At 40.7% G+C, this 13,014-nt stretch overlaps 1 protein-coding gene across 1 annotated transcript in view; it reads right to left on the reverse strand.

Moving 5' to 3' along the window:
- Positions 1-13,014, reverse strand: part of LOC311051690 (protein NLRC3-like) — a gene marked incomplete at its 3' end in the record, with an annotated part of 128,037 nt that overhangs the window by 45,549 nt on the left and 69,474 nt on the right. The window contains exons 2-4 of the mRNA XM_084066280.1: positions 4,308-4,400; positions 497-542; positions 1-246 (exon numbers count right to left, since the gene is read on the reverse strand). Coding sequence (XP_083922406.1) covers positions 1-246; positions 497-542; positions 4,308-4,349 — 334 coding nt within the window. The 5' untranslated portion in view covers positions 4,350-4,400. The remainder of the gene's footprint in view (positions 247-496; positions 543-4,307; positions 4,401-13,014) is intronic.

A 13,014-nucleotide genomic window follows, 5' to 3' on the forward strand; every position in this document is an offset into this window, starting at 1 on the left:
CAAGGCTCTGCAACTGGTGGGGTTGGTGTTGTTTAAGGGCATCATAAAATGCTGCTCTGACGACTGTTTCACCTTGATCTAGCATCGTTTTATACAGCATCCTCATTTGGTCCTTAGGTGTCCTCTCTAATAGAATCTTTTGATAGATCTCAGGATGGACCATGGTGGTTCCTAGACTGTCTACTATAGCCATGACTGTGGAGGCCCCTTGAATCAACCGTGCCCTGTTCTGCATCACAAAATGTGCTGTTTGAAAAGACAAAAAGAAGAGGGTGATTTAGATAAATGCAAATTATCAATCAATGAAAAAAGAAAGCTCTCTGAAACGCTACATTCCCACATAAATAGTGTAACAACTGGTTCATTTATATGTTTGGGAATATGATAAAGAGGATGTACACCTGGAAAACAAAAGGTAGCACAACCAACAACCTCCTCACATTTACAGTACCTCAAGTATAGAACTGTACTACGATTTAAAAAAAAAAAAACTCACCCTTTTCAGCATCAGTTTCTTCTGAAGTCGAGGCATCATCAGCATCCTGTTGGACAGTCATGTTATTTTATATCATAATTAAACAACATTATGTATTTTAGTATTGGCTGCAGGCAGCAGTGGCTTTCAACCTAAAATCCATCACCCTTTATTTTCTTCTTTTGTATGTAGAATTGTATATAGCAATAACAACCCATTGTAGTGATACAATGTTACAGTATTATTATTAATACAACATTTTATTGGGTATTGTCGATGCACAATTTATACTCCATGTAACAGTGTGTTCTATAGAGCTGATGAAGTCTGTAGACACATGGGAGGCTATTATGTCCAACCCCACATTGAGCCATCGTTTCTTCCTCTTAAACAGGCATTACACACATTTTAAGATTTAGAAATTAGGGATTATATCTCTTCGCTGGCTAGGGAATGCTATAGGATCCATGGATGGATGGATGGATGGATGGGGTTTACAGTAGTACAGGGTTGAGACAACTAGGTTATAGTTTCAGCAGAATTTACATCTAGAAGCAAAGCCACAGTGGTCATCTCATGGTCATGGTCAGCATCAGAGGAAAACTCAAACTAATGCAAATGTTTTTTTGATTGATTGATTGAATACTTTATTAGACAGAAAATGTAAAACAGCACAGGGTACACTCTGACATTTAGGCTAAAAAAATAACACGAGGGGACTTGTTTCCATGTTGTAGAAGGACACAATGTCCTCTTCACTTGCAATTAAAATGTACATTTTAGGGAAAATCTACAGTTCTGCCTAAATATTTGTATGGTCAGTCCCCAACTAGCCCAGATACATGCCCTCAAACAGCCGTGTGAAACTTGAGTATCTTGGGGGCCTAGTTGCATTCAGGGGTAACCTTGAGTGAACACTTCTCAGTAAAAAGCCCCAGGCTATTAGAAAGTTGACGCTAAAGTTCTTATTCATGTTAAAAAAGCACACCCAGTGTGAAGTGGGCGGTGTGTGGTCATCACAACATGACTCACTTAAAAAAAACACTATATACTATACTCACTTATAGGGGGCGGTTACACCGCCCCAAAAAGGAAATGATAAACCAAGACTACCAACCAAGACTACCCAACATGTGTATATCTGTGTGTATCTCTGTGTGAGTCTGTGTGTATCTGTGTGTGTATCTGTGTGAGTCTCTGTGTGTATCTGTGTGTGTATCTGTGTGTGTATCTGTGTGAGTCTCTGTGTGTATCTGTGTGTTTATCTGTGTGTATCTCTGTGTGAGTCTGTGTGTATCTGTGTGTGTATCTGTGTGAGTCTCTGCGAGTGTATCTGCGTGTGTATCTGTGTGAGTCTCTGTGTGTATCTGTGTGTGTATCTGTGTGAGTCTCTGTGTGTATCTGTGTGTGAGTCTGTGTGAGTCTCTGTGTGAGTCTCTGTGTGTGTATCTGTGTGAGTCTGTGTGTGAGTCTGTGTGAGTCTGTGTGAGTCTCTGTGTGTGTATCTGTGTGAGTCTCTGTGTGAGTCTCTGTGTGAGTCTCTGTGTGAGTCTCTGTGTGAGTCTCTGTGTGTGTATCTGTGTGAGTCTCTGTGTGTGTATCTGTGTGAGTCTGTGTGAGTCTGTGTGAGTCTCTGTGTGTGTATCTGTGTGAGTCTCTGTGTGTGTATCTGTGTGAGTCTCTGTGTGAGTCTCTGTGTGTGTATCTGTGTGAGTCTCTGTGTGTGTATCTGTGTGAGTCTCTGTGTGAGTCTGTGTGAGTCTGTGTGAGTCTCTGTGTGTGTATCTGTGTGATACACACACAGAGTCTCTGTGTGTGTATCTGTGTGATACACACACAGAGTCTCTGTGTGAGTCTGTGTGTATCTGTGTGAGTCTCTGTGTGTGTATCTGTGTGAGTCTCTGTGTGAGTCTCTGTGTGAGTCTCTGTGTGTGTATCTGTGTGAGTCTCTGTGTGAGTCTCTGTGTGTGTATCTGTGTGAGTCTCTGTGTGAGTCTCTGTGTGTGTCTCTGTGTGTGTATCTGTGTGAGTCTCTGTGTGTGTATCTGTGTGAGTCTGTGTGAGTCTGTGTGAGTCTCTGTGTGTGTATCTGTGTGAGTCTCTGTGTGTGTATCTGTGTGAGTCTCTGTGTGAGTCTCTGTGTGTGTATCTGTGTGAGTCTCTGTGTGTGTATCTGTGTGAGTCTCTGTGTGTGTATCTGTGTGATACACACACAGAGTCTCTGTGTGTGTATCTGTGTGATACACACACAGAGTCTCTGTGTGTGTATCTGTGTGATACACACACAGAGTCTCTGTGTGAGTCTGTGTGTATCTGTGTGAGTCTCTGTGTGAGTCTCTGTGTGTGTATCTGTGTGAGTCTCTGTGTGAGTCTCTGTGTGAGTCTCTGTGTGAGTCTCTGTGTGTGTATCTGTGTGAGTCTCTGTGTGTGTATCTGTGTGAGTCTCTGTGTGAGTCTCTGTGTGTGTATCTGTGTGTGTCTCTGTGTGTGTATCTGTGTGAGTCTCTGTGTGTGTATCTGTGTGTGTATCTGTGTGAGTCTGTGTGAGTCTCTGTGTGAGTCTCTGTGTGTGTATCTGTGTGAGTCTCTGTGTGTGTATCTGTGTGAGTCTCTGTGTGAGTCTCTGTGTGAGTCTCTGTGTGAGTCTCTGTGTGTGTATCTGTGTGAGTCTCTGTGTGTGTATCTGTGTGTGTATCTGTGTGTGTCTCTGTGTGTGTATCTGTGTGTGTATCTGTGTGAGTCTCTGTGTGTGTATCTGTGTGTGTATCTGTGTGAGTCTCTGTGTGAGTCTCTGTGTGAGTCTCTGTGTGTGTATCTGTGTGAGTCTCTGTGTGAGTCTCTGTGTGTGTATCTGTGTGTGTCTCTGTGTGTGTATCTGTGTGTGTATCTGTGTGAGTCTCTGTGTGTGTATCTGTGTGTGTATCTGTGTGTGTATCTGTGTGAGTCTCTGTGTGTGTATCTGTGTGAGTCTCTGTGTGTGTATCTGTGTGTGTATCTGTGTGAGTCTCTGTGTGTGTATCTGTGTGAGTCTCTGTGTGAGTCTCTGTGTGAGTCTCTGTGTGAGTCTCTGTGTGTGTATCTGTGTGAGTCTCTGTGTGAGTCTCTGTGTGAGTCTCTGTGTGTGTATCTGTGTGAGTCTCTGTGTGTGTATCTGTGTGTGTATCTGTGTGAGTCTCTGTGTGTGTATCTGTGTGAGTCTCTGTGTGTGTATCTGTGTGTGTATCTGTGTGAGTCTCTGTGTGTGTATCTGTGTGAGTCTCTGTGTGAGTCTCTGTGTGAGTCTCTGTGTGAGTCTCTGTGTGAGTCTCTGTGTGTGTATCTGTGTGAGTCTCTGTGTGAGTCTCTGTGTGAGTCTCTGTGTGTGTATCTGTGTGAGTCTCTGTGTGAGTCTCTGTGTGAGTCTCTGTGTGAGTCTCTGTGTGAGTCTCTGTGTGTGTATCTGTGTGAGTCTCTGTGTGAGTCTGTGTGAGTCTCTGTGTGAGTCTCTGTGTGTGTATCTGTGTGAGTCTCTGTGTGAGTCTCTGTGTGTGTATCTGTGTGAGTCTCTGTGTGAGTCTCTGTGTGAGTCTCTGTGTGAGTCTCTGTGTGTGTATCTGTGTGAGTCTCTGTGTGAGTCTCTGCATGTTATGTTTATCGGTCAATAAAACAGACACCTTTGCTTCAACACAGCGGATTAGATTTTTTTCCTAATAAAGACCAACTTTAAACAATGAATTAAAGATGACAGTATAGGTATAGAACACAAAGGTGTTCTTTTCTCCACTCAAATCCACACAGATAATTATAAGATACAGAATGTTAAACATGTGAATAAACAATATAAATGATGTACCTGTGTGGGTGGAGCTGATGAAGGTGAAGGTGATTGGTCCATTCTGGGTTTTATGAATCACATGGACAGGAGGAACAGCAGGTAGAACTGACCCTTTAAAATAAAATCATCACTGTTACTTTATCTTATTTATTTTTTTTGAGCTGCTTAATAAACACAATCACACTAACCACATCAAGTAACACACACACACACACACACACGCACACACACACACACACACACACACACACACACACACACACACACACACACACACTTTTCATACCGTCAGGTCGTTTATGTAGGAGGACAGTCAGGTGCCGCTAGGGTGGATCTAATTGACTGGTGATGACATCATATATTTTCACTCGTCGTAGATTATGGCCACAACAAATCATATCTCATGAATGTCATGAATGGATGCTTTGTGACAGATACAGTCAGGAGCGTCACAGCCAGCTCCCGGTTCTCTGAATTCTCCAACAACGTCATGGCATATTTTAAAATAGGCTCTGTCATGGTGAATTGACCACATATATGAAGTTTAAACACCTAAATACTATCCTAAAAACCTTACAAGTAAAATTCCATGCCACAAAGGCGACCTTTTCAGCTGTTTTGGGGGCTACAATATTTATGCAATGGATTCTTTAATGGCGGCTGCTCGGGTTGGCTCGGACTCAGTTCACGTTGCATTGTGGGACTCGGCTATCCACCGAAGTGCTCAAAGCATCCATCGGGTGTATGCTTAAAAACGAGGGAAATAGGACACATTCAAAGGGTAGATTTGAAGGGGTCTATGAAATGGGACGGCACTTGCCGCCCCTGTGACGTCATTGCACCTCAAATCTGAACCCCCGAAGTGATACACAGCTATTGTGTTTCGCTTCTGTAAAGTGCACAGCAACTGGGCTGCGTTGGTCATGGTCAGTATCAGTGGTCATGGTCAGATTGTGTGTGTGTGTGTGTGTGTGTGTGTGTGTGTGTGTGTGTGTGTGTGTGCTCCATTTTCTGGATGAACATAATATGGTCTTTCCCATTAATTTTTGACCGGGAACACTAAGGGTGTAACACAGTTGAATAAACGACTGAAAAAAATTTGAAAATGGTGATATGTTCACTAATGGGGAGTGAATCATAAGGTCTTGAAGCAATCAGATGAAAAACATAATTATTATGATTCAGGAAAGTTGTAAATCAGTCAGATTTGAGCAGGAAGGTTACACAGTTGGTATTGCTGGATTCAGCAGAACCAACTTTTCAACAATCTATGGCAGAGTCACCACAAAGTATTCTAAAAAGATATTCAGATTTTACATTTACGCCTATTGTAGGTATGTGTGCAAATTACTATATTATCTCCTATATCAATGAAGATAATTACATTCTAACTATACAAAGTTTCAAACCTCTCAGACCTTCCATTGTGAATCTACGTGAGTTTAAATGCCTCACCCCCATACGACCAGGCCTTTGTGTTTGTGGGCGTATGACAATATTCACCATTTTGCAATAAAATATTGTTAAACAAGAATCCATTTCATGTGTGGAAGACTTTAGAGATGAGAAAGAACTATGTTGTGTTTGGTACCTCCAGTGGGGGCATGTTAAATAGTTGGGGTCATTGTCACTCATGTAGCATCAACAAACTGAGCTTTTGTTGTTGCTTGTCTGTTCATGATACAGAATAATTTAGGAATATGTGTATAATCATGTGTTTGGTAGTGGTGTGTGGTCACTCGCTGTCCCCGTTAAAACAATTCACTACGGTTCAACAATATCACTGGAAATGAGTCAGAATCTGAGCTGCTGGTAATAATAATGTTCTGTGTGGATATGTTTTGTCTTCCTCACCTGGACACTGGACAGGTCTGTGTGTTTGTGTTGAGGATCTCCTCTGAGGACAACACAGCTCCCTCCTGGTCACTTCTTCACTCTGTCATCTGTTGATTCACATTTACATTACATTTATTGATCCATAGAAGAAAACAGCATTAACGTAACCAAAATACAAATAAGAAAGGGACATTTATCTGGTTATTAAACATTACGAAGATGATAACCAGGGATGATGTTTGTCACAAATCAGAGATCAGGTGTTTATACAGTGAGTCCACTAGATGGCGGACATTCACCACATTAAATAAGAAACATACAGTATGGTAGGCCCAATTCTAATGTCTGCTCTGAACCCTGAAACCCTCACTGACTTCATGAGGTCAGCTGGTAAGAGGTTGAGTCTGTAAGGACTCTACATGGTATATACAGTATATATACACACACACACACACACACACACACACACATATGTATATATATATATGTATATATATATATATATATGTATATATATATATATATATATATATATATATATATATATATATATATATATATATATACATATATATATATATACATATATATATATATACATATATACATATATATACATATATATATATATATATATATATATATATATATATATATATATATATATATATTTATATATATATATATATATATATATATGTATTTATATATATATATATATAAGAGCTTGTATAGTATAGTGACTATACCCACTGTTAGCTGACATTCTAAACGAGGTTCATGACTCATTTGATTATGTTTGGAGGATTCCCCTCGTTCCCTAGCCTGGTAAACCCTCCCTCCGGAAATCTCATTTCCATTTGATTTCAGAAAGGAGTCTGGTCTGAAACGCCTTTCTGCAATAATCGCTGTGGGCTGGAGTTGGGCGGGAGTAATACCGTTGACTGACAACCCCTTCAACCAATGATCGTTTTCCCCTTCAGCCAATGAGCAGTTCATTTTGACGAGCTCCAGACTATGTGACGCAACGGGACTTTTGGGACGGCCATGCCGAAAATAGGTTGCCTTATTGGGATACATGCGTGTCACTCCCCGCCCCTGCCGGTTCTCTAAATTTATATTTTTAAATAGGCTCTGTCATGATTAATTGACCACATATATGAAGTTAAACAACTAAATTCTATCCAAACGATATCTTATAAGTAAATTCCGTGCCTCAAAAAAGAAGTTTGAAAGCGTTATAAAACTGAAAGTAAGAAGTGAAGGCACTCGCACAAGCAACAATGGCTGCCGTTCGTCTTTTTTCGGCGGCTCTCAGGCTGCACTCGGGTTCATTCGGGCTCACTCGAACTCGCCACCTGATTGGCCAACTGTCGCTGTCAATCACAGAACAATGAGCGACGACGCTGATAGGCTCGTCGGCTCGGCGAGCAGAGCGATTATTGTAGAAAGGCGTTTCAGACCAGACTCCTTTCTGAAATCAAATGGAAATGAGATTTCCGGAGGGAGGGTTTACCAGGCTACTCGTTCCCCTGGTAACGCTATGAACGGGTTCAGTCTGTAAGGGAGCGGATTATGATACACATATTCATATCAACATGTGTTGAAGTGTCGCCATTAGCAAAAAGCACTAATCTACTAATCCACAGGACAGTTAACTCTTGCGCCATCCCCGGGTGTGGTTGACAAAGAACAACTTGCATGGTTGGCCAAAAGACTCTAAATCTAGCTTAAGAGTGAATCAGACTGAATGCAGGGACAGTGCTGGGTGCAACACTGTGTCCCTCTACAACTTTGATGATGTAGAGGGTCACTATATTTACACACTCACTCCAGAGGAACACGTTGCCTATACTGTCAGGCAGAAACCTCTTATCTCCATATTTATTAATTTTTTCGTAAATTAATGCCGTACTTCACCATTCTGTCACACAAAAGTAGCAAAAATAGCAGATCTACAAGCTTAAAACACGTCGCACCGCAACACGTTTTGAGCTTGTAGATCTGCTATTTTTGCTATTTTTGAATTGGATTCCTGATTTTTTTTTGTCATTTTTTAATTAGAATCCTGAAAAGTAACATTTGTATTTAATTTCAGATGCATTTAGTTATACTTATGTTAACTTTATGAATTTAAATACAAATACATTGGACATAAAAAAGACAATAGAATGTTAATACTAGTCATTAAGCTACTCAGTACCATCCTTTAAATCACTCCTGAAAACCTACCTCTATATCAAGGCTTTCTCTTAAACCATGCGATTATTGTTTTATTGTATTGTATTGTTTTTTTTGTCCTTGGCTGTAATGAGTTTATGGATGTTTATACTACCATCTGTTCTTAAACTGAATTGCCTCACCGTCAACACCAAATATGTTCTTGGTGTACTGTACTTGATTGCCACTGTAAAGCACTTTGTAACCATGTTTTGAAAAGCGCTTTATAAATAAAGTTTATTATTATTATAATATAGACTGAAGTCATTAAAGCGGGTCATGTTTACATGTTATGAATCATAACAGCTGAGATCAATAATTTATCACTATTCTGATATTAACCTGTGGGCCACATTAAGTGAAGGCTGCTGTCCATGTATGACCAAGTACAACAATACATTTCATTGGCGGTGACTCCATGGGTCCATAAAATAATAATAATTGCTGTACATTGCTGTAGATCTCACCAGTCGTGCAATGGTTAAGTAGCTCTGTTCTACACACACACACACACACACACACACACACACACACACACACACACACACACACACGCAAATGTGCTTATCAGACAGGTTGGTATGGGGAGAGATTTGTCTCAAAAGTATTTGTGAATCCAATACCAAGATGCACAAATATTCTTTGATTTACAAATGTGTTTCCATGATTTACAAATGTATTTTGCAATCTACAAACACAAATTATTTATTTGTGACTTTTGTAAATTTGAATTTGTAATTTTTACAAAAAAAAATTATACTTGTGTGTGCATTTATCATAAAATATCATTTGTAAATCATCTATTCTGTGTGTGAATTGTTGGATCTTATTTGTGAGTAGACCAACACACGCATACATTCCTTTTTCCTGTTACATCATTTTGAGACAAACATCACGCTTTTTTAAGAGAATTTTTACAAATGTATTTTCCTATCCACAAACTTACTTGTAACTTGTAAGTTCGCATTTAAATACATGTGCTAAGTTTCACACAGTGTTGGTGAGATTCACTCTCACTTTCTGCAGATCCGTGTGTTGGTGAGATTCATACTTTGTGCAGATCCGTGTGTTGGTGAGATTCATACTTTGTGCAGATCCGTGTGTTGGTGAGATTCATACTTTGTGCAGATCCGTGTGTTGGTGAGATTCATACTTTGTGCAGATCCGTGTGTTGGTGAGATTCATACTTTGTGCAGATCCGTGTGTCTGCAGATCCGTGTGTCTGCAGATCCGTGTGTTGGTGAGATTCATACTTTCTGCAGATCCGTGTGTCTGCAGATCCGTGTGTTGGTGAGATTCATACTTTCTGCAGATCCGTGTGTCTGCAGATCCGTGTGTTGGTAAAATAAATAAAATAAAATAAAATATACTGTCTATATACTGGGGGGGGGGGGGGGGGGGGGAATTGTAACAGAAGAAAATCTTCACAGTCTAATGGTAGGTATGATGTCTCCCCGGGATCCAAACTAGTTAAAATAGCAGATCTGCAAGCTTGTTGCGACCGTAGGTCGCACTTACTATAGAAACCTGCTCCAGGTGTCCGTCCTGTCCGTCCGTCACTCCGTCACTCCGTCACACACGTCCGTCACACTTTTGCCCTGCTCATATCTCCGCACCCGTTGCCCCGATCCATGCCAGATTTTGCACACACACTCCTTACCTGCCAAACTACACCCTCCAAGGACCCCCGGAGCTCCAGGGACCCCCAGCGGCCTCGGGGACCCCCAAGTGTAGAAAATGAGCACATGTGGACAAATTACCAAATGACCACCCCAACGGGGCTGCTCACGGGGCATTCCCGGGGACCACCCACTCCTGGTGCTCCAGAACGGATGCAAAAGTGGTGGCGCCCCCAGTGGAGGACCCCCTGCCACTGCAGCTCACATAAAATGCCGTAACTCGGGGGCTTGCCCCCACAAACAATCCCTCCTTTCCCCTATAAACACACTCTCTCTCCCACACCACACACAACTAGGAACCAATCGCCGTTACAGCCCTCTTCTGTATACATGTGACCTACGGTCGCTTATCTCCCGATTAGGGAGTCTTACTGGTAGATCTGCTTGTAGATCTGCTATTTTCATTGCGTGTTCTTTTTAATTAATTGATGGAATTTCTTAGATTTTTTTATTTATTAGTTTTTAGATTTTAGACTTTTGGGTGGGACATTTTTTTGAAATAATATATAATATATTTGAAACGGAAAAAAGTGATCTTTCCTTGTGAACCATAAAAATGTGTACATGAGCCACAAAAGGGTCCCCACCCACTGTTTGGGAAACAGTGATCTAACCCAGTGGTTCTCAACCCTTTCAGGCCGCGACCCCCCAAAATAATCATATTTGAACTGGGGACCCCCCACCCTGATAAGCACTTGGAATGTAGGAGTTGATGCATTACGTTTAGTTTGACTCTATTGCGAAAATAGCAGATCTTCAAGCTCACAACGCCTCGCAAGGAAGGAGTTGTGAGCTTGTAGATCAGCCATTTTCAAAATGTTTTCTTATATAGAGGATATGCGTGTGACATCATCATCAAACCCAGAGTTATGCAGGAATGCCTACTGAGTGTCAAAAAAATACTTTCTGGCCTTGACAGCCCATGCACCCAAACAGAAAAGCCATATCTGATTGCATTAAACAACATTAAACAATGTTAAACTCACTTTGCATGTTGCTTTGCCACTCGCTTTGCCATTCACTTTAAGCATGCGCATATCCTCTATTATTATTATTGTTAGACAATTTGGCCAATGTTTGACCATTTTTTATAGTATAGTAACTATAGTTTGTTGATTATTTTGATGCAGTAATGTTTTTTTTTGGTATTAAAATGGTCTCTAAGATCCTTAAATTGTCACTTCACTCTAAACCAAACCAGCTTAAGCAGGTCCAGCCTGGCATACCAGGCTGGACAAGCTGGTAAGGCTGGTTTGTCAGTGTAGTTGGTTAGCTGGTCACTAAACTGGATTCTGCTGGTCTTTGCTGGTCAGCCAGCTGGCTGGCTGCACTGACCAGCAAAGCCAAGCTGGTAGCTGGTCTTTGCTGGTCAAATGGGTGGACTGACCAGCAAAGACCAGCTTACCAGCTGGACTTAGCTGGTCAGATGGTTGGACACTGGACAGCCCAGCTGATAAGCGGGTCAAGTTTGGTTAGATCAATGGTTCTCAACATGTACAACTAAATATAAGAAAACATTTTGAAAATGGCAGATCCACAAGCTCACAACTCCTTCCTTGCGAGGCGTTGTGAGCTTGAAGATCTGCTATTTTCACAATAGAGTCAAACTAAACGTAATGCATCAACTCCTACATTCCAAGTGCTTATCAGGGTGGGGGGTCCCCAGTTCAAATATGATTATTTTGGGGGGTCGCGGCCTGAAAGGTTTGAGAACCACTGGGTTAGATCACTGTTTCCCAAACAGTGGGTGGGGACCCTTTTGTGGCTCATGTACACATTTTTATGGTTCACAAGGAAAGATCCCTTTTTTCCGTTTCAAATATATTATATATTATTTCAAAAAAATGTCCCACCCAAAAGTCTAAAATCTAAAAACTAATAAATAAAAAATCTAAGAAATTCCATCAATTAATTAAAAAGAACACGCAATGAAAATAGCAGATCTACAAGAAGATCCACAAGCTTGCAGATCTGCTATTTTAACTAGTTTGGATCCCGGGGAGACATCATACCTACCATTAGACTGTGAAGATGTTACATCCCCCCCCCCCCCCCAGTATATAGACAGTTTATTTTATTTTATTTTATTTTATTTTATTTTATTTTATTTTATTTATTTTACCAACACACGGATCTGCAGACACACGGATCTGCAGAAAGTATGAATCTCACCAACACACGGATCTGCAGACACACGGATCTGCAGAAAGTATGAATCTCACCGACACACGGATCTGCAGACACACGGATCTGCAGACACACAGATCTGCAGAAAGTATGAATCTCACCAAGACACGGATCTGCAGACACACGGATCTGCAGAAAGTATGAATCTCACCAACACACGGATCTGCAGAAAGTGAGAGTGAATCTCACCAACACTGTGTGAAACTTAGCACATGTATTTAAATGCGAACTTACAAGTTACAAGTAAGTTTGTGGATAGGAAAATACATTTGTAAAAATTCTCTTAAAAAAGCGTGATGTTTGTCTCAAAATGATGTAACAGGAAAAAGGAATGTATGCGTGTGTTGGTCTACTCACAAATAAGATCCAACAATTCACACACAGAATAGATGATTTACAAATGATATTTTATGATAAATGCACACACAAGTATAATTTTTTTTTGTAAAAATTACAAATTCAAATTTACAAAAGTCACAAATAAATAATTTGTGTTTGTAGATTGCAAAATACATTTGTAAATCATGGAAACACATTTGTAAATCAAAGAATATTTGTGCATCTTGGTATTGGATTCACAAATACTTTTGAGACAAATCTCTCCCCATAGGTTGGGGCCTGTGACACACACACTAGAGTAGAGGTAGGTACAAATATGTTTCTTTTCTGCCCCGGGCTCTTGTTGCCTTCACATTATTGTGTTGTCATGGGGATAGGAGGGCAGGAGCAATTGCACACACATCACAAAACAACAAACCTCATACACACAACACATTCATGCACAACCCATGTGACACAGGACT

The sequence above is a fragment of the Gymnoscopelus microlampas genome (assembly GCF_963454915.1).
Source record: "Gymnoscopelus microlampas genome assembly, chromosome: 9".
NCBI lineage: Eukaryota > Metazoa > Chordata > Actinopteri > Myctophiformes > Myctophidae > Gymnoscopelus > Gymnoscopelus microlampas.